The sequence below is a fragment of the Colletotrichum spaethianum genome, assembly GCF_022836535.1.
Source record: "Colletotrichum spaethianum MAFF 239500 DNA, contig37, whole genome shotgun sequence".
Taxonomy (NCBI): Eukaryota; Fungi; Ascomycota; class Sordariomycetes; order Glomerellales; family Glomerellaceae; genus Colletotrichum; species Colletotrichum spaethianum.
The window spans coordinates 395,504-417,450 of NW_026054807.1; the positions used below are offsets into that span (position 1 = coordinate 395,504).

General features: G+C 53.4%; 5 protein-coding genes across 5 annotated transcripts; all 5 read right to left on the reverse strand.

The window, feature by feature from the left end:
- Positions 1-1,602: 1,602 nt before the first annotated feature.
- Positions 1,603-2,752, reverse strand: ColSpa_10686 (uncharacterized protein; the record flags this gene model as incomplete). Its single annotated transcript, XM_049276898.1, has 3 exons — positions 1,603-1,803; positions 1,824-2,502; positions 2,679-2,752. 3 exons carry the CDS (start codon positions 2,750-2,752, stop codon positions 1,603-1,605), a joined length of 954 nt encoding a protein of 317 aa, XP_049132855.1.
- A 22-nt stretch (positions 2,753-2,774) lies between these two features.
- ColSpa_10687 (phospholipase A I) lies at positions 2,775-4,942 on the reverse strand (the record flags this gene model as incomplete). The annotated part of the gene is made up of 3 exons (XM_049276899.1): positions 2,775-3,211; positions 3,274-3,846; positions 3,898-4,942. The coding sequence occupies 3 exons, from the start codon at positions 4,940-4,942 to the stop codon at positions 2,775-2,777; spliced, it is 2,055 nt and encodes a 684-aa protein (XP_049132856.1).
- A 3,514-nt stretch (positions 4,943-8,456) lies between these two features.
- ColSpa_10688 (uncharacterized protein) lies at positions 8,457-9,233 on the reverse strand (the record flags this gene model as incomplete). Its single annotated transcript, XM_049276900.1, has 1 exon — positions 8,457-9,233. One exon carries the CDS (start codon positions 9,231-9,233, stop codon positions 8,457-8,459), a length of 777 nt encoding a protein of 258 aa, XP_049132857.1.
- A 2,191-nt stretch (positions 9,234-11,424) lies between these two features.
- On the reverse strand, positions 11,425-11,805 carry ColSpa_10689 (uncharacterized protein; the record flags this gene model as incomplete). Its single annotated transcript, XM_049276901.1, has 1 exon — positions 11,425-11,805. One exon carries the CDS (start codon positions 11,803-11,805, stop codon positions 11,425-11,427), a length of 381 nt encoding a protein of 126 aa, XP_049132858.1.
- Positions 11,806-13,284: 1,479 nt separating this feature from the next.
- ColSpa_10690 (uncharacterized protein) lies at positions 13,285-14,126 on the reverse strand (the record flags this gene model as incomplete). The annotated part of the gene is made up of 2 exons (XM_049276902.1): positions 13,285-14,059; positions 14,113-14,126. The coding sequence occupies 2 exons, from the start codon at positions 14,124-14,126 to the stop codon at positions 13,285-13,287; spliced, it is 789 nt and encodes a 262-aa protein (XP_049132859.1).
- Between the last annotated feature and the right edge of the window lie 7,821 nt (positions 14,127-21,947).

Consider the following 21,947-nt stretch of genomic DNA (forward strand, 5'->3'; position numbering starts at 1 on the left):
CAGTGCGTATGCCATAGCTGCCAGTTGTCCGCTGTACGGTTTCTGCTCCGACCTCGGGCCTAACGTGAAGGAGAAAGTCTTGAGTTCGAGGTCGTCTCGCAGCCCCGACCGTTTCTCAACGACACCGCCGACACCTACCACTCCATTTCTTGCTGAGCTGCTGACCGCGACACGGACTGTGGTGGCTGTCCCGGCCCCCCTTGTCTCCTCCTCACCGACTTCAACTTTGAGTCTCTCTTCCCATGGCAACAGCGTAAGCAGGGTTGATGGTCTCGATTATTTCCATCGGCACATCCTTCAGTCAGAGCCTCCGCCACCTGGAAGAGAGGCGGAAGACATTACAGCATCAATCAAAATGGTAATAATAGTGGTGATAATAGGCAAAAGAGCATAGGGATAAGTGACGTATCGTTAAGTACTCCTTTGAATGCGGGGTAAGAAAGGGTAAAAGTGGGTGTTTTGTGGTCTTGGCGAAAGTGCTGTTCAGCCGCACCCGATGGGATACATCATGCGGCTGATTGTGCGAACATGCTATCCAACCAACATGAACGTATTCGATGCGTAGTGTCTTTCCAGGGCGCCTTCTACGTGATGACGCTGGCTTTCGAATTTTCTTCTTAAACGATTGCCCAGACGGTTGCTTTCTACCGTTTGCGCGCGGTCGAAGATAATCACGGTGCTCTAGTTGAAATGCTGCTTTCGTCACTACGACCTCGTCAGCGCTAGTTCGCGTTGCTTAGACGTCACCTACCTGTCCTCGAACCTAGAAAGATAACATCACTGTCGTGTTTGTCGCTTGATGGCGACGCCGTCGTTGTCGTTGTTGATGTCCCAGCCATCGGCAGGCCGTCTGTGATGCATGGTGTTGTGCAACTGCGGAGATGCGCGTCCGCCACGGGCCTCCCTTTGCGCAACACTGGCCGAAGGAGCTTGGACCATCGTACGCCGTCTGTTCCTGCACCAATCAACGCGTGTGGGATAACAAGGTCGAGAAGGCTCAGCTTTCGACCGGACTTTGCCGTGTCGCTCGGGCCAATTTTGCCTCGCTGACGCGGAGCTGGACGGTCAGGTAGCATCTTCTCAACGTGGCGGAGTCCTACGCAACTGTGATTCTCCATTACTGGAATTTTGCTGTCGATACGGACACCGTCACACCTAAGGATTTTTGCTTGAAGTACGGGCTTGAGCCAGCCTGTACAGGTAGTGTATGGCGTTTATTCAATGACCAAGTATCCGCCCTGACGGATTCTGTATCACATACGTATTTTCTATCACACCTTCGTCTCAGGTTCACGTTCGTCATATACCGTCTCGTCCAACAGCGTAGTCAGTCAGCGACCTAACTCCGTAGTGTTCAAGACCAGCCCAAAAAACCGAAAACCGAAAACCAAAAACCAAAAACCAAAATAAAAATAAAAATAATTTACCGCCATGAGCAATGAAGCGCACCCATGCTACAGCAGTGTTGCTCACAAAAGGTGCCTCAAAAAGACGACGGCCCAACAGTCCGGACACTGAGCAACCTTTGTTCTTCGTGACGCTACCGATACCAGAACAGAGACGGCATCGGATGTCTTCGTCTCTTCTGCTAACGGCAAACCGCTACCGCCTGCATTTTGGTCGTTTACGGCTTGTCTCATCATCGTCATCGTCTCGACATCGTTTGGTACGATGGTCAGACGTACCGAAGCACTGCTCGAGCTTTTGGCTCCGCACCAGCTGCTGAACGGTAAATGGTGAGCCGCTGATGTTGCGACCCTCGTCGGGAGTCTCCCACAGGCAGACGCCAGGGACTCCTGCAGACTGGCCACACGAAACCTCACTTCCAAAAAGAAATGGCCGTCTGGCCGGGTCATCGGGTACGACGCAAAGTCACATGCTACTTCATGGCCGCCGATACGGAAGTGAGCCTTGCTCCTGGCGAGTTGCGACACGAACTCTTTCAAGCTTTCAGAGCGGGCACCCAGCCGACAACGGATGTGTCCGCAGCACTCGTACCCTCCATCAGAAAACAGATATGGCCGCGAAGCACGCAGCTCAAAGATAAACAGCTCTGCCCTTGCGCAAAGTGCCAACCGCTTCAATGCCGGGAGGCCTTCGAAAGTACATTCATCATCACATTCGGGATCGTCAAAGCTGGACAGGCTATCCAACGGCGGTTCGGGGCCGTCGAATTCGACGTCAAAGCGGAAGAACTCACCCGATCGGCCAACCTTTTTGTGCGCCACGAGCCGCTGCCAGGCGTTCTTGTCACTGCGAAGGGTCCGAAAGGCCCGCGCCAGGCGGAAGGGGAAGTAGTCCCGCCATCCCCCGTTGGGCTCGCGCGCTAGCTGTTTTTCCTCCCGAGAGGAGCCTGTACCCGCCGAGGCCAGGAGGCTTGGGTCGGGGGTTTCGGGGAAAAGCGAAGCCACCTCTTGCAAAGCGATCGCGGAGGGGTTGTTGGCCACCAGGCCGCCGTCTTGGAACGTGCCGAGGCCGTCGATAGACCAAGGCGTGAAATAGCTGTACGACTCCGTTAGCAACAACTGATCGTGTAGCAATCAATCGACGGCGGCGCTGTAACGAGATAGCCGGTACTGACTACGGAGCGGCGGTTGCACATCGGATGCTGCAGGTCAGATCAGCCACGACACGAGCAAGATGCAGGCGTGATGTATGGACACCGAGTAAGCACGCACATCTCCCACAAAGATACCTGCCCGCCGCTGTCGCTTGTCGTCAACACCTTGTACTCTGTGAAGCCCATCAGCATCGGGTTGCGGTGTTGGATCGCGTCATCGGATCGCGTCAGCAGACCGTGTCAGCGGAATGGGAAGACTACCGTGATCTTCGCCCCGGTGGCCTACTCCGTTGTAGTTGGTGAAGATGCAGGCACTTGCGTCTTGCACAGTAGCGACCGTCATCCCGACCATGGCACCCATCGTGTCGGCGGCCGAGTAGTCGGCGATGCTTCTTTCCGAGCCGAACATGTCTCGCAATGCTTGCTCGATGTGTCGCGACGGATACCTGCTATCGAAAAGGAGCAAGGCTGCGGCACGAACAGCTGTGGCGACAAGAGGAATCTGCATCATCAGTCGTACGAAAGAACCTATGATGGGAATGGACGGGACGCCGCGGGGCGTGAATGCCTGGTTTGATAGGGACTCGAAGCGGGCAATGCACTCGTCCACCGTCCAGCCGTTGATGCAGAGAGCACCGGCGCTGATTGCGCCTGCCACGAGGTGTCAGCTACGAAGTAAATCACGCATGCAACGGCAACGTTCCACGACGAACCTGAGCTGGTCCCGAAGACGACGTCAAAGTTCTTCTGCACAGGGTGGCCCGGCAGGCCAATGTCGTCTTCGAGCTGCTTCAAAAACTTGAGCGGGTATTTTCCCCTCGTCCCGCCGCCGTCGATACACAGCACTCGGGGCGACGCGGTGTCCGGCTTCACTCGTATCTGCATGCCGACGTTATGTCCGCAAAGGAGACACTCGTCGACGTCGATCAGCCACGGATCGGCCGCACTCGCGACCCCAAAGATCTTGACGCAATCCATGCACTGGCCGTGGCCACACTCGGGGAAGAACTGCGGACGACGCCGTAGGCAATGAAAACACGTGCTGTCGGACCGAAGCCGTCTCCAGTCCTCCGCGAAGGCGGCGACGAGCTGTCGGTGGAGTGACGCCGCGGACTGGCCCATCGTCAGCTGCCGGAACATACGGGTCATCTGGGCCTCGATCATCTTGGAGAACTGAGACGGCAAGACGAAGTCGGTGGACCCTTCGTGCGCCAGAACGGCGGCGCCACACACGTTGTAGCACACGTCTTTGTAGAACATCTGGAAGACGTCTCGCGGATCAAAGACTGCGGGATGGTCAGTAACAGTCAGGGTTGGCCAAAGCCCGCGGGACGTACGGTGCATGCCCGGGGGGTAATGGTCCAGCAGGAAGCTGGAGGCGATGACAGGCACGGCGAATCGCTTCAGTGCGTCGACGGAGTCGCAATGTGTGAGAAACCGCGCGAGGTGTGCTTGTAGATCTGCCGCTACCGGGTTGTCCAGTCGAGAGAGGGCGAGAAAGTTGAGGGGCGGGGCGTCGGCATCACCGAGTTGCGCCGTGGCGTGGCGTAGGAGACCGGCGAGATGGGTGGCCGAGAAAAGGCAACTGGCGAGGACGCGCTCAACTCGTTTGGTCTCGGCCATATAGGAAAGCTCGTTGCTCAGTATGTCCCAACGCAGGGAATGGAGACGGCGTCGCAGAGACTTGGGAGACGTGTCGGCCAGGCTGATGACGCGGACGCCATGGAAACGTTCGGATGCATGGACGTTTGTCCTCTTGCGGACGGCCTGTAACAGCTGGTTGCGTGCGGAGCTCTCTTCGCCGCCGTTCGTGACGACGACCAGCCAGGGACGCACCGACGATGTAGACGGCGTTTCTAAGGTCAGCCACGACGCAAGCCGCTGTGCGACGACCTCTACACCGCCGACATCATCGGCAAAAAGGCAGACCACATCTGCAAACGGGAAAAGCGTGCGGTTGTAGACATGGTCACCCGATGCCACCGCTGTGGACGGGATGGTTGCGCTGTGCGCAGTCGATATTGACCTTGTTACGAGTTCATGACAGAGCGTAGATTTCCTCGGCCTCCCGAGCCGTTTATGGTGGGGGATGTCGGCGTCGGCAATCAGGGTGGGCCTCCCGCCGGACGCGCCGACCGGGGCCAGGGAAAGATGGATCTCACCGTGTCCCCGGGTTGTGTTGGGTGGGGTGATGTCTACTCCAAGTCTTTGCATAGCGACCCGCTTGGTCGCATTTCCTACCAACACGAGTGTACTTGGGTATTGGCTGTCCGGACGCGGCAGACTGTCCAGCAGTCTCTGGGCACGGTCTGAGCTTTCAATGACATAGGCCTGGTCTTTGGTCGACACGCGCAGCCAGCCGGTGTGTTTACAACGGGTCATTATGGCCATGGGGTTGCGGTCGCCTGTCTACTACAAAGGAGACGAGGCGACTGTCTTATAGTAGTATAAGGGCAATTCGGAAGCCAAAACGAGCTGTGGGTAGATGGATCCGAAGCCCGATGTTTTTGGGGAGATCCAAAACTGTCTTTGACCCCTTGGCCAGCACCATGAAGACACTTCTGGCCGGACAGTCTGGTCAAACCCAGAGCGGCTGACGGCTGTTCGCGGTTGCGCGGGTGCCTGCATTTAGGGTGTACGCCAGTCGGAACACCATGAGCAGCATCACTCTTGGCTGATGGTAGTCAAAGACAAAGTTGGGTCGGCCAGCCGATCACCGATCGTGTGTGACGCGGATGTGGAATGGTCCCCTTGCCAAACCTGACATGACATGGCGAATCTGATGCACTTTCAGAAGCGGTACAGCCATCGGTTTTTTATGTACTGTATTGTATATTGTTTTTTCCCTTTCTTTTTGGACAGATTCACTGTGTGCTTTTGATGACACAAGTCCGTACACAGTTCATGTTTCTCCTCACAAGCCTTTCGGCAGCGGCTCATCTATGCTGCAATACGATACTACATGACGCCAAGACGCAAGATATTTAACCATCCATCACGTTGCCCAATAAACAGACGTTTCCGAGTGAGGACTCGAACCCACACCGGCAGTCGCCAATGTAGGAGGAAACCTGGGAGTGCTGGCACGCAACTGCAACGTGCCGCTTATGTCTGTCCAGCCAAGCTGGTGTCGGCTACAGAAGCAGCTGCAGTATGGCCAGTTCACGTAGCGTCTGCTGTCCAGGTTCCAAGCCCATAGTGGATCGTGTGTATACTTCAAGTCGTCTTGCGTCGAAATGACCAGACTCGGCGTTGAATAAATGGAAGAGGGGTCGCCCTCGAGCTGGCTCTTCTCGGGAGACGTGGAATCATCGAGGCTCCAGGGGCTACTGTGGCCGTGGCGAACTTCGGACACGTTCTCCCGCGGAACGTCGCCCGATTCGGATGCACACGACGACGTGGGTGATGCCACGCTGTTTCTCTCTGCAGGAAGCACCTTGACTTTTTTCCTGCGATTCGCTCGAGGTTTGCGCGTTGGCTGGCGCGCCGTCAAGCCCGCCCCTACAAGACGCCAATACGAGCCTCTCCCGTCCAGTCGTTGAAAGGCCTGTTTCGCACGAGTCAGCGGGGTGCGACTCCAGAACGCTGGTCTGGCAGACGTTGACAAACCTTGTTTAGGCTGAGGTTCGAGCGGACGCTGTTTTGCCATCCTTTGTTTCCCCTGTTGGCTCTACTGGTGTTTTTTTCAAACCAATCGTAGAGTTCGCTAAGCTCCATCTGCTGCGTCTCCCTGCTGAGAAGCGCCGTTTGGATGAGCTTTGCATATGTCATCTTCCGTCCGCTTTCGTCCATCTTGGTGTCGGTACTCGGCGATGATTCGCCGGCTGCCTTGGCCGGCTGTGGGGAGACCGGCTCCCCGCTAAAGGCGTGCTGCGGCATGCAAGTCTGTGCCGGCATGCAGCATGGATTGACTTGCTGGTCGGCATCTACATCGTGATGATGAGATAGGAGACGTGGTTGTTGAGGAAATATGGGGGGATTGAGATCAGAAGAAGCGGGTGGTGCGCGGGTGGGATCCATTGGATCAAACTGGTTTGCTGCGCTGGCACATGAATGCACGGTACTGTACTGTATGGAAAACAAAGTGTTCGCTAATAACACGCAAAGTCGTGGAAGCCGCATCGATTCTTCGGGGGCGTCCTTCTCCGACCGACGCTCTTATTTTCGGGCTGTCACCGTACCCATTGCACTACATAGTACCTGGGAACACACAATATGGAGTGGTCGGCGACAAGGTGTTCGACGCCGGAATGAAGATCCAAAAGTGGCTACAGCGTACGACAGTACCCAGGTTGAAAACCAGCTGCTGTTGGCGACACCCTCCTCCCGCTGAGGCCATCGCCGGGGTATCGAGAGCAACAGCCGAAAGTGGCGCAACAGGAGCCTGGGCCGCTGGGTGCTGGGTGCTGGGTGCTGGGCATAGTACATAATACAGGGGGTATGTTCTGGCTCTTACGTAGCTAGGTGCAAAAACGTCTCTCACAATCAAGAATCTCGTGTCAAATAACAAGAACCGGAAACTGCTTACGTGAAGTGAAGCCTTAAAGGCCGAAACTGGATGTCTTCGTCTAGGGCGCAGCAGCAGCCGTTTGTGGCCTCATCTGGTTGTGGCACCCAGCATTGAGGAATCCTCAGCCAGGATTGTGCCCAAGCAGGCCTGCCTTCACCGAGCCGGACGGGCCCTTCCTACCTTCCCGGTCGACGATACTTTCACAACACCGCACGCGCTGGTAGGAACCCGAAAAGAGTGTTCTGGCTACTGTATGTAACGACCAGAAGCAACTCTTTGAGGCAGGTGACCATGCACGTAGTCACCAGGAAAAGCCGGGTGCACATTTGCGCACTAGGTAAAGAGGAGCATCGGAGAACGGCCAACCGCCTCAGGGAGCCATTGCCTTTTCTCGCCCCGCACTGCAGAGGAAATGTGGCTAAAAAAATCTATGTGATGGGATTTGTCGATCGCCACTCATTTCATCGCGTCGCATCCGATAAGTGCTCCTGATCTCAAGCGCCAACAAGATCAGCACCACGACGCCAAAAAAGCGCGAACCATCTCTGACAAGGTCTCTTTCTAGGCCTATTGACATATCTTCTCTGAGGTATTCACTTCCCGCTCTCTGGCCTGATTGCTCAACTTTTCATGCAACAGTCCCCCCATCTTTCGCCAAATTGATACCAAAATCCATTTGGCGCAGCAGGCTGCAGAACTAGGCTCAACGTAGAGCGAAGTCATGTTCTCGACGTTACTTAGCTGGTCATACTCCGCGAAACTCGTTCGCCGAGTGTATGTACACATGGCGTTAAGGCTCTCGATTGCGACGCAACATGGAGCACATTGTAGACCATGGAGAGGCCTCCCGGGAGAGTAGGCCATTGGCCATTTCTTCGCCATCGTAGACAGAAGACGGCTTTGCGAAGCCCTGCGTAAGAGACTGCAACTTCACTTGACGGGAATCGACGGCCGACGCCGCCGATGCTGCTTGCACCCAGTTTGCTGACCACACATTGACCGTCACATGCCATGTCAACCAAATGACACTGTAGTTGGTGAATAGTTACGTCACGTGTTGAAGCCTTTCAAGTGATGTGATCTCAGACAAGGAGGCCGGCATATCCAACCATTTTCGGGATATACCGCACAGGCTTAATGACATCCTCGCAAGGAAACCCCCTACATCCGTTATTCCTTGAAGGCTACGGTGTTCAGTTGCGCACCATGGCTCATCACGATGTCTTATGCAACCTTTTACTCTGTCACAGCTCTAGCGTCTCTGAGTCCCAAGTTTTCTATCTGCTTCATCCTCGTAGATGCTCTATCCTCGTCAATGACTGAGATCCACTCGCCGCTGGTTGACGTCAACGACAGCTACAGTACGAATGAATCCTCGTCTTCATCCTAGTGAGTCGTAGCCTGGCTTCCCGATTCCGCAAGAGAGCTTTTCCGAGTTGATTCCAGCCCTGCTTCTCGAGCATGGTCGGCAATGGATGCTAGAATATCAACCACTTCCAGCTTCTGCAGGAACATAGCGTCCTCCTCCTCCTTGTACAAATCACCGTCATGCATAGGCATCACCATACAAGAGACGACCAAGTCGTTACAGACGGCCGGGATGTCTTCAAACCCAAACTCATCAAGAGAGAGAGGCTCGTCAGGCGTGGCTGTGATCACACACCATTCTGCTGACTCGTTGGTCTGCGGCATTCGCGGTCGCACCCGTTCGAATGATAATGGTATGGCAGTGACACCATCCGGTAGGGGCGCCACGACCACGCCATGCGCGTGCATAACTGCGGTAATTATGAGATTACGATCTCTAGAAAGACGCTCGAGAAAATGCATGGGCCTCGTTCCATCAAGCCGCAAAAAGAATTCCACAAAAGGGATCTGACGGATGTCAATCCACTCTTCGTCTTCGTCGGAGAAGCAAGAGCTTGCGGAGGCTGGCTGGCTGTTCGTCGTCAACATGCCATACTCATGGAGGTGGAGCAGCGCAGGCACCAGTTCCTCAGACTCCGGATCAAGGGGGCGAAGGTGATAAGGTGTGTGAACGTCTTGGATACCGGCTGCGCTTAGTTCGATAAACTCGGTATTCAAGTCGACTAAGGCATCCCAGTCTTTAGCCTTCTTCCATTTATCGATCCAGGTGGAATCTTCGAGCGTTTGTAGGTCCATCGGTCTCGGTATCAGGTGTAGTATGCTAAATGGGTGGCTGAACAAGTTGGGTAGATCTAGAACCAGTTCAAGGCAACAATAAAAGATCGATGATCGGTTTGGGATGTTGAAGCTGGAGGGGGATAGGGATGTTTCGGTGTGGAGGTACAAGCAACCGCTCAGGTGAGTTTCTCGACGGTATGGGCAGGCTCTTATATACGGTTTCGGGCGCAAAGAACCTCAAAATTGCAGCAAGCCATATTCAGCTGAGCCGGGAGTCATTACTATTGTTGCAGTAAGGGCTGGGTAGCTCACAACGCAACGGGAACGAGAGGAGTCGAGCGGGTCCATTGTGGCTTTTGGTTTACCGCTGATCCATCAGCCATTCTGGCTCCAGTCGGCCGTCCGAATGCTGCATATCCATGGCTGGTCCCGTAGACGAGCAAGGGCACTTTTCTCTTCAACCGCACAACTGCCGGTATACTTTACTGTACATACTATCTCGACTCTGAAGAAATCACCGTCTTGCTATCTCTAGTCGAACATAGACTGCGGCGTCCCAAGGTCTGACCCCTTTCCCCATGCGAGTACGACTGTGGCTCTTTCTTTAGCCCCTTGCCCTGCGGTCTTGTGCAAGGCCGCCTCACGTATACGGCAAAACGCGACCGTGAGTCCAGGATCCGGTCATCCCGTCAAGGTTCTTGTGGTGGGTAGCGGCGCGGTCGCCCTGGCAGCCGCCGACACAGCCGAGCATATTGGCATGGACCATGGACACGATGGTCATCGAGCAAACCGATAAGATAGACGGGGCAACATCCTACAGTACTCTAGAGGCACTATATGGATTCTTCAGAGCTCAATATCTAATGTCCAGTCTTGGTTACGACGACCCCGGTGATACTGCTCGTCAGTACTTGGACGACTCACTCGCAAGAAACGGCGGCGCTGGGCCGGAGTCGTCCCCTGTCCGAGTGCAGCTGTTTTTGGATCCCAGCCCACCCATAGCCATGTCTCGAACCTCACCCACTTCACTGTCAACGATGCCCAATGAGCACCTCTCTCACAATGACCACTTTTGGACAATGTGTATTGCTGTATGTATGTACCCTTGCCCACACTCTATTCTCAAACAAGACTGCCGTTGCTCAGCCGAACGCACTCTGCAAAACTCCCTGACCAAGTGTACACAAAGCGTCTAAGCACTTGATTGCGACGCAGCGTGGAACACATATGTAGGAAATTGCGAGGCCTCCCAGGAGAGGAGGCCATGGGTCATTTCTCTCCCACCGTAGACAGACGACGGCTTCACGAAGCCCTGAATTAGAGAGGGCAACTCCACTTGACAGGAACAGACGATCGAAACCGCCTGTCCTGCTTGTACCAGGATGTTGACCCAACGCTGACCATCGCGGGCCAGATCAACCAAATTATGTTGTAGTTAGTGAACAGTTACGTTATGTTTTAAGGCCGTCCAAGCAATGTGATCTCAGACAACGAGGCCAGCATTTGACTATGTTCGGGATATAGCTGGCGTACCGCGCACCTTTAATGATATCCTGGCGGGGAAGCCCCCTACATCCGTTATTCTTAGAGCAACGACCTCCCATTGCGCATCATAACTCATCACGCTGCCTTGTCAAGTCTCTAAGTCTGTCACAACACGAGCATCTCCTAGTTTCAAGTTTTCCACCTACTTCGTCCTCGTCGATGATCTCCTCTGCCGGGACTTTGATGTCATGCATTATTCCTCGGCCCAGAGTAGGCAGGCGGTGGAAAGGGTGGCAGGTCCATGGCCATGTATGAGTGGCGGTCGACCTCCACCGTCGTCGTCACGAGAACACCCTCACCTGTTTGCTGGGGCGCGGGGTCGCCGTCTTTTTGTATCTGCACACGGCATCGTCTCATTCTATCAAGAGACCAACTCCATATTTGTTTCGGACTCTCTTTGTGGAAAAAGCTTCCCGATGATGCGGGGCGACGTCGAGACGCGATGCTGACAAGTAGCAAACGCAGCGTGGGTAAACTCGCACAGAGCATTGCCACGGACTGTTCGATGAATGACCATACTACGATATCGACATGGTCCCACGTCTCATCGAACGTGGTGCTATACTCCACCAGATATTTGATCCGGATGGCCGATGTCACGCAGGCGCTGCCGGCCGTGTCAGCCTTCTTCCGCTTCCCTTCTGCCACAAAGCGGCTATCCGACTCACAAGGAACCGACGCTGAACAGTGCAATAACTGCCAGGCGCCGCGGGAGGGAAATCTTCAGCTGCCAAACGTGGGGGATCGGCAGGAGTAAGATGGCGATATCTTCCGCCATGGCGAGCCCGCCGCTGCTGTATCCCACCGCCTGTAAGTTCAGACACTGTCGGTCGGTGATGGTGCGGTCCCAGATCGATCGTACGGGTATGCATTGCACCGCAAATGGGATGGTGAAGAGCGTGCCGTGAAGCAGGAGGATGATCTCGATGGCCTGGGCGATCCTCCGGAAGGTTTGTGACGGGAAGATGCGGCGGAGGAAAAGAATGATCGACAGTTTTACGGCGGCTTGGAGAACAGTGTAGACCAAGTTTCCGACGTAAAGCATCTGACTCGGCGTTTAGTGTGAGGCACCACGATCAACCGGCGGGCCCGGGTTCCCGAACCTTGCGGATGACAATGCCATTCCCCACTGGTATCGTCCAATAGTGCATGCCGAAACCAATACGTGTAATGTGCAGGTAGACTGCGGTCAGAGCGATGAGGAGGACCTGTTGGGTGACATCAGAAGAATTCGCCAAGGGGAGTTGGGCCCAATTACTGCCGCGAAGATAGTCATGTAGTCATCCCCCCATAGGCCACCGGCGTACTTCATCCGCGTAAAAAGACGAAGCGCCACGACGAGGAACACGAGACTGCAGCTGATGACGAGCGTACGTCGGACTTCCTGCCTCCGCGATTCCTTGGGATACGCTTCGCATAGGACTCCCTCTACCGTCGCTGCAGCTTCGCCAAGGTAGTTAGTAGGATGGCACTGTGAATGGGGACGGCGGAGCCAACTTAGTTGATCGCCAAACGGACAGTGTGTTTGCACACATGCCGATAATTCCGCTTGAATGGCGATGTTAGAACAGATACAAGTCGTCACGTCTTCTGGGTCGCAGGCGGACATGAGGAATGTGCTGCTGATACATTCAGACTTGATGGATAACATATCAGCATGATGGAGACCTGGATAATGACGCAAAGACTCACAGCACATGACGGAACCTGCGAAAGAACCTCGATGGCCGACGTTGCCTTCACGATCGCAACAGCAAGCTGGAGAATCAGGAGCACGGGAGCTAGCGACCGACGGGGCGTTGTTGAGGGCATACTGACAAGAAAGCGCGAGGATGCCGAGACGCATGGATGACGGCGATGCCATCGCGGTTTCAGCACTGACGGGAGCAGTATACCGTATATCGGGGAGCACACCTCGGCGTACTCCACACCATCATGACGGATGAGCTATATGAGGCGCTGGGAGAGATGTTTTTGGCGTCGACCGTTGCAGCCGAAACATGCTTCCTGTACTTTTCACGCAGGGAGGATGGCACGTAGTCGTACACGGGAAGAGCAGAGCCACTTATGGCGCCGGTGGCCAGCCTACCGACCAATGCCTCGTCTTGCGCATCCGCTCGTCCGTGACGAGTAAAATGACATCGGCCCGTTCTGTAGTTGATGTTCCGCAACTTGCAGCCGGGCTTGAAAGGCCTTGAAAGACAAGGCCCAGAATGCTCTCAGACTGTCTGCGAGCCCTCGTCAGCAACAGTTGTGTGCATCATCATACGCAGTCATCGGCAAGCAGACCATCGTAGCTTTTTGATACAGGTTGTTCTAGGGATGAACCCTTCAGCATGTCATGGTTGCGCTGGGGATTCCAGAGGGTTTAGTAAAGCCTGGCACAAGCTGGCTCACTTAAAAGGCGTAGACATCAAGCGAGGGATCTGGCATTTGTTTGGAAAGTAATGTTTTGTAGAGAACCAGCAACGCAAGCAAACGGCACACAACAACATCCCTCATGCTTTCAGGACTGACTGCTCGACTAGTCTACATCATCCTCATCGTCGTCCATGCTGGACTCCGAGCTTTCCTCTAACACATCTACGCCTCCGGCAAAGCTAGAATCGGCATCGGACGTGCTGACATACTCTTCATCGGATAAGTTCTCATCCATGCCGCACATCGAATGACCTGCCGACTCCAGCTCTCCGTCGCTGAGCGTGTCGGGAAACAACTCGGACGCGTCTGCGGTGTTCAGCTGAAAGACGGCTCTTGTCCGATGCATCGATGACTCGTGGGTGTCGGGGAACAAGATCCGTACGCAGCAGTACATGTAAAGCATCTTCCTCGACACTGAGTCGTCGCAGATGTGGAGAGTTGCGGGCAGCAGCCCCGGCTGGACAGCGTCTTCCGGCGCATGGATCTCCAATATCCGCGCGGAGAACATCAGAACCTGCTCCAGCACCTTGACAATGACAGGTATGTTGCCAAAGTCAAAGTTCAACACCTTATCAAACTCGAACAGGAGGTTAATTCTGTTGTCGGGTGGGCCATCGTCTGGTTGCTCGTGCGCGTCGCGGAGTTTCAGGCACGCCAGAAGCGCGGCCACCTTGACGACGAACTCTTTGCCTTGGAGCGGCCCACAGAGACAGCTTATGATGTAGGCAACGAACCGGTCTCCCGCGGTACTGTTGATGTCCTCTTTTACTTTGTCAAACGGCGGATACCATGTGTCGTCGGTCAATCCGGTATGGGGACAGTTGACGGCCAGACAGATGGCAAGGCAGCACTGCTCATCTTGTCTAAGTAGGTTGGTCCTGATTTCATCAGCAGGCTATCCACCGTGATGGAACAATGATGTACGGCTTACCACATGGAGTCCATGATCTAGATGAGCACGTCTATGGCTGCTCGATCGTTTCTGTTCACGTCACGCCGATGACGACTTTTATAGTGTCCGCAACATAGCTGCAGACTGGTGTATTATTGGAGAGAAAGCAAATTCTGCTTCTCGTGCGTGCAGACTCGTGTTTACGTCCGACATCATTTGCCAAAAAAAAGAAGAAAAAAAAGAAACCCCCGAGTTTCCTGCCCACTGGGCATTGCAGAAGCCATAATCGGCTAAGCAATTCATTCCATTAGGAGTTTTTGCAATGGTCTTATGAGCTTGGACACAATCGTGGAGTGAGACGTGGGTGCACAACTATTCGTGACGCATTCTAATCGCCGAGACTGGATCGCCTCTTGGATTGTGGATGTCCGCGTTAAAAAAAAAAAAAACCGGCAATAACAGCAGCCTGATCCGATTTGCCGCCGGTGTTTCGGCTTCGCATGAAGCTCTTCAGATCATCTTCTGGCTTTCTCTTCTTTCTTGAACCCAACAATCACAAGTCCCTTGCAAATTCTATATAATACTCTTTTACGCCAGGTTTGGCATCTTGATGGCAGTGAAGCCCATCCGCAAAGCACAGTGGCATGGCAACCAGACCCTTAAAACGCCCTCGCCAATCAACCGGTTGGCCGAGTCAACCGACCGACATAGACAACGAGGTCGTTGCTTTAGGCGGAACAACCCACGCAGTCGACCTCACAGACGTCGCTATACAATCTCAGAAAGCACCGGTCAGCAGGGAAAAACGCCTGGAAGAACTTGTGAGAGACTCCGGCCGTCTCAGACAAGAACTTGACTACTGGAAAGGCGTCGCCCTGAAGGGGTCCACCTTCATAGCCAACGTCGACGAAGCTGTGGCGCAGCTTGCCGACATTGTCAGCAGATTTAGGAGTGTCATCGACGAGACAAACTCTCTGGTGGCGGAGAACAGTATGGCTCGTGGTAATCCTTTAGAGTCCGACCTGAACGGCGATGTGGGGAGAGAGACCGGCTGTAGACAAGACTTGCCGTTGACGAAAGCCGAGCTCGATGTACTCCTGACTCCTGTCAGACGGGGTCGAGGGGGGTATGACTTTGAGGTTGTTGATTCGAAAGGGAGTCCGAAGCGGGCACCAAACAATCCTGGAGGCTGGTTCTAGAGCGAAGTATATGGTATTATGGAGGTCATCATTCATCCGCTCCGTTATCTAGTATTGGGATTGATTCTTTACTTGTTCTGCTCCGAGCAAAATACCTGTTGTGTCAGAAAAAGGTTTTGGACGACCTGAAAGTACTGTGCACTAGTTATGAGCAGAAGACGACCAAGCAGAAAGAAAGCCTGAAGACACCTAGTGTCTATGGATGGAGGTCCAAATGGTGTGATCTCGCCGCCGATTCCGAACGTGGCTGAAGTGTTTCGTGCTGAGCAGCAGCTAAAATCGGCTCTCCGATTCCTCAGTCACTTCGAAGTAAGGCTAGAAACAGGCGCGAAAAATCCATGCAGTATACAAGAAAGGCTAGGAGCCAATAGTCTGGCATTTGCTTCCGCCGCCATGATTGACTGCATTCGTCGCTTCTCCCTAGATGACTAAGTCTTTAAAGGAAGTTCTCGATTACGTTATGAACCTGGTTTTTGACAACAACAAATGGCACGATCCCATTTTCTTCGGGTCCGCCCCCAAGCGACTTGCCAATGGTGAAGACTGTCGAAAGCTTCACCTTGCAGCTGCTTCGATGGACTGAAGCGGGGATCTCCAGTGCAAGGCCAAAGTGGCCGAATCGCTGAAACGTCCGAGGTTCGTGAGTGAAGTCCTTTCGTGGATTCAGGCGTGGATTCAGGCGTGGATTCACGGTTCACTTAAAAATCCAAGGAAACGACGATAAAAGGGATGACTACACAAGGGTTCGATGTTTATGTAGCCTGTTCAACCAGGAAGGCCATGAACTGACTACTTGTGTCCTCTACTACAACAAGGGCCCGGGGCATCTGGAGGAGTCTCATATTTCAGGCCACCAACTGCCGTGGGAAAAACTTTAGTGTATTCCTCTGCAGTACTCTCTGTCCACACGTGACCCGAAGCCGCTCAAACGGGCGGCGAGGCAGGATGCGAGCATAGATTTCGAACCTCAATGTTGAGATGCACCTTCGCGGGACTAATTGGCATAAGTCTCCGCGAACAGGCGACCGAGTACATGTGTCAGGTTACTTTAGCAGTATAATGGTACTTGAGGGTGTCGCACGCGAATGGATGGTGTAGTATAATGAAGCGCGACTTTGTTCAGTCGTTCATTGATAGATGCTGATTACATAACTGCGCCTTGCTTGAAGCTGAGAACCCGTGTTCTTCGAAGCCATAAACAGCTCCAACCCCCTGCGGTTGCAACTAGGACCCAGAGCCCATTTGCCGCTTCGAGCTCGGCAACAAGCCATTCGGATTGAATGACTAAGAACCAACGTTTGGCCCTGTATCGCAACTTTATTGGCAAATTCACGAACCAGTGATGCGGGGGTGCCAAAAGCCAATTTTAGCTCTTGGGAAGCGTGCTGTCAGCAATACAGCAGATACTTTGCGGGTTCTCGAATGTCTCTTGTCACGAAGAGGATCCAGTAACGGCTGCGGTGAGAGGCATGTCGGCTCAAGTCACCAAAAGCCGTTTCGCATTAGGCTGGGTCGCAACGCACAGAAGTTGTCCCGTTCAATCGGCCTGCCGATTCACAAGTGGCTGCGATGAAGCAATACAGACATCAAGCCCCACAGCCGATTTCGAACCGACTGCACCTCAGGCGATGATTGGCGTGGTTTCGTGCGCAAGTCTCGATCGACCCCTGACCCTTGTACTCGTCTTCACGTTTACATGGCGGCGAAACATGCAGACTGTTCGTTGGCTGTCATCACCTCCCACTTCGCCAACTCGAATGCTTGTTGGAAAACCGGGCTTCTGCAGGCTAATGCCCAAGACCTCAAGCACCTCCATCATCGTTGCGACCAAGACTCGGCACCGCCTGCGCCAGCGGCGGCTGTGTAATATACCAAAGATCGCCAGATGTCCTACTTGATCAACCAATCTATATAACACGACAATCCCCTCAGTCACGTACTTCACGTACTGCTTCACTACAACCAAAGATTCAACGACGTACTCAGCGAACCCTCATAACGACAATGGCTTCTCGAATCTCAATACCAAACTTGTTGACGCCCGATCTGGCCATGCACACGGTCCCTGCCGAGGCTAAAGTTCGTTCTGATAACTCAACCACCCTGCTTCCCACGCAACCCCGCATACCACGCAGCCCAACAACGCGTCACCATAAAACCTACTCCTCTTTTCTAACTATCACAACATCTTCTATTCTACCCCAAACAACGCCATTTTTTGAGGATATCTTTTTTACTATAAGATGAAGCAGTATAGTGAACATGAGCTGCAGCGGGCACTTTGGGATATTGCTGACGGGCTTAGTATCCGCGGGGCAGGTCGCAAATGGGGCATCCCAGAGGCGACTGTACGACAACGTCTCCATGGTACCCAGTCTAGAAATACTGCCTTTGGTAGACTGCAGCGGTTATCTCAGAACCAGGAAGGTCTACTTGCTGAGTGGATATCTAAGCAGGCTGCCCTAGGCTCTGCGTTTTGCCATCAGCAAGTCAAAGGGCTGGCTGAGCGCATGCTGGGCGATGGGCAGCGACCACTTGGGAGGAAGTGGATGCAGCGATTTCTTCGCAGAAACCCATCTATCAGAACCCAGCGATGCAGGGCAATTGACGCTAGGCGAATTAATGGGGCAACTGCTGACATTATCCAGGAATGGTTTCATCGCCTTGATCTGCCAGCAATCCTGCCCATCAAGCCAGCTAATAGATGGAACATGGATGAGACTGGTATCCTCGAGGGCAAAGGAAGCAATGGGCTAGTACTAGGATCGTCAGAGACCAAGTATATCCAGAAAAAACAGCCTGGATCGCGGGCATGGGTATCTCTGATCGAGTGCGTCTCTGCCAGAGGACGCGCACTTCCGCCTCTTGTTATGTATAAGGGCAAGTCAGTCCAGCAACAGTGGTTTCCTCTAGATCTTCAACCCTATGCTAGCTGGAAATTCACAGCAACAGAGAACGGCTGGACAACTGATCAGAATGCCCTAGAATGGCTAGAAAAGGTCTTTATCCCTCAGACTGTCCCAGAGGACCCTTCAGATACTAGACTACTAGTTCTAGACGCCCATCATAGCCATACAACAACAGACTTTCTGTGGCGATGCTTCCGGAACCACATACACCTCCTGTTTCTGCCGCCGCACACATCACACGTCCTCCAGCCTCTAGATCAGTCAGTATTCCGACCTCTTAAGGCAGCCTATAGGAAGTATCTAGGGTACCTAGATATACAAAGCGATTCAACTGTAACAGGCAAGAGGAACTTTATAGACTGTTATAGAAGGGCACGTCTAGACGCCTTGACTATCCAGGTTATTAAAAGCGGCTGGAAACACACTGGGTTATGGCCAGTTGATGTAGCGCAACCTCTATCTAGCCCTTTCGTGTCTAAGGCATCAGCCAGCCAGCCAGCCAGACAGCTAGACGGCCAGACAGCTGGGCAGTCAGGAAGTCAGCAGTGGGATGGAGCTGTATCTATAGTCCCATGGTCAACCCCGCGTAAGTCTGCTGATCTTCAGCGTCAGCTGCACCTATTCAACCAGCTTACGCAAGATACCCGAGAAATCTACACCCAACGCCACCTATTTAGAAAGGTCCAAAAAGGCTGGGACCAACAGGCCTATAGACTGACAGTCCTAGAGCGTCAGGCCCAGGCATTCCAGGCCCAGACGGATAGTCAGCAACAAGGCAGGAGAAAAAGGGTCCAGACGGACCCTAACACGACGTTCGCTAATATCGAGGATATCCGACGGGCGCAAATTGCTGCTGGCGAAGCAGAGAGTAGCACAAGTGAATCCAGTGGATCTGAATTATCTAGTGAAGCAGAAAGTTGCATCTGGGTAGGTGGTAGGGATGAGGAATAATGGATGTTGTTGATGGGTATGGTGATATTGATGGGGGTTTGGGGCTGCGTGGTATGCGGGGTTGCGTGGGAAGCAGGGTGGTTGAGTTAATGCTTATAGACCACAAACCCCGCCACAGCGAGACATCTCGTTGTCAACAAACGGCATATGCTATCAAACAGACGTCCTGATGCCCGATCTGACCATGCACACGGTCCCGGCCGAGGCTGAAGTTCGTTCTGATAATGCGTCTAGACCACAAACCCCGCCACAGAAAGGCATGTCGTTGTTAACAAACGACACGCGCCATCAAACAGACGTCGAGCCGTGCTCCGTCACGACGAGCCATGCCACGGCGGTTCACTCATTACTATCGCCTGCAAAGCTGACTTCCTCTGGGCAACCCACTTTGAAGGATATGTTTTCGGTGCAAATGCTGCAACCTTCCACAGTAACGTCTTCGAGTCTGGCTCTTCAGCAACAGATGTTCGATGGTTACGGCAGTCTAGGCCCCCCTGACTACTCGGTTCAGATGTTACCTACTTGTTGTTGCAACTCATTCATCAAGTGAGAGAGAACCACACCCTTTCAGGAGTCAAAGAATCACTGCTAATCAGTTCAAGTTTTCCGTTTTTTGAATCCTTATGCGATCAGCAGCTCCTCGATATTTCCAGCCTGGGCAACTACGACCCGGCCTTTCTATCCCCCACCTGCAACTACTATGGTGGATGGCATTCTGATTATGCAAGCGGGGTATGTGATCCACTGGAAAACGGTGCGTCGAGTCGCTACTTCATGGAGAGTCCGCTCCCCGGAGCCTACTTGACTGGTGCGTGCCTGGGCAGTGTTGTCTCGGTCCATGATACGCCGGTCGAACTGATTCAACCGTGGACCTACGGCTTGGACGGTCAGCCTGTTCCGCAATAGATCTTTATGCTTGAAAATGGCCTAGGACGTTGCTGGGGAGAAAAATGGAGTTAACACAGTTTCTCCGCCATTCTTTGCTGTCAGATAACCTCATTGGGCTCTCGAGAGATTGTTTCCTTTTCCCTGCCCCGGTTTGATTGCGCACGGGCCAACACTGTAAATTGTAGCGACTGTTTTTTGGTTCCAGCGCGAGAGAGAATCGAAACCGGAGCCTTGTATGCACGAGCGCGTATGTACGAAAGCATTCCCTTTTGAGTAAGACAAAGTCCGTCCGTGTGGAATCGTATCCAAAGGACCGATCAACCATGTTGATAACGTGAATACCAACGAAACAATTATTTCAAGGCCCAATCCGACTCGAATGGGTATGGTACTGTACATAATTACTTCGAGGACCCTTCTACCTATGCCGCGCCTGCAGCTGCATCTTCGTTCTTGGTGCAAAGTCCAGACCGCTCTAACATGATTGTGATCAAAGAACGACCGGCTGCCGTACCATCCAAATCCACACGACGGACAAACTGAAAATGTTCCACAACAGCCTCACTGGCTTCGATAGAGTCTTCCCACTCTGTCATTTCGTCCGCGTCGCCGATGGCGCATCCGTTGTAGTTGTAATCAGAAGCACTGTGTTTGATTTCTGCTCTTGCTGTTCTTGCTGGACGCCCTGGTTGACGTTTCTCGTCGTAAAACGCGACGTGCGCAGTCTGATGGGCCCCAGCGGAAGACTGCAAATGCTGGTCGCTGTTGGTGATGTGGGGTCGTATTCGATTCGCATGTCCCTCGGAGGAAAGCGCAAGACGAGGTGTCCTGGCGGGGCAAGGTGTCCTGGCGAGGCCGGGCATGGACAGCGCTGTTTCGTGTCGCCAATCGCCAGTGGCATGTTTCCCTTCTGACGGTACTGCCGAACGTCGAGGGCTTCCGGTGGGAGGTGACATGGAAGAAACCCAGTCGCTAACGACGTCGAAGGAAGTCGAAGACTGACACGACATTTCGATTGGCCGGTGACAAGCCGGAAGTGAGACTTCTGTTTTTGGACATTGTGTCACGTTCGAATACTAAATAGCCAATCCCCGGGTCAAAGTTGGTGGTTACTGTGCTCCTGTTGAGCGCTCGCGACGAAGCCGTCGCTGAGTCGGCGGATCCCTGTACGCTCCAAAAGAGGCGCCTTGGTCTGGGGCGTGTATGACCGAAAGCTCTTTCTGGACGGTCCACATGCATGCCCCTGCCCAGCAGAGCCATATCAGCAAGCCCAGAACTGCAGTAGGCGATAGGCCAATTCGAAAGCTCGACCCAAGAGCGACTGTTGTCACACAAATATAGCGAGCAAATCTGTCCAAACTGGGTTGGCATATTTGCCGCTCGAACTCAGGCTCGTCTGGTGTAGGTCTGCATGTACCTCAGTCTTAGGACTGAGCTGGTCGGTCTTTTATCAAGCATAGAAACGGCACTCACAATACGACATTTACATTGGACGCATTGTTGAGTAGCCAGTCGTACCCGTCAAAATACTGGGGTCCAACTCACTGTTTTTATCACAGATACATACATCAAGCCATTGTGTACAGTAACAGTACGCTATTCTACCTATTTCGGTCTTATCCCGGTATGCTATGTCAGCACCAAACGCACTTTCGGTTCCAGTCCGTCTTTTTCATAGGTTTAGCCATGCAACAAGGTCTGAATCCTGTCACTAAAAGCTGCGGTAGTTGCGGCGAGGATATTTGGCGTTGTAATAGATAGATACCGGCGATGCTGAAGACAACAAGATTAAAGTCACTAGAGGGGCATGTTCAAACCAGGCCAGGGGTTGGAACATGAGAAATGTCATGCTTAGCATCATATTATGACGGGGGTATCAGCATAGCCTCAAATCACATCTCGAAAGCCGGGACCAAACCTCAATGAT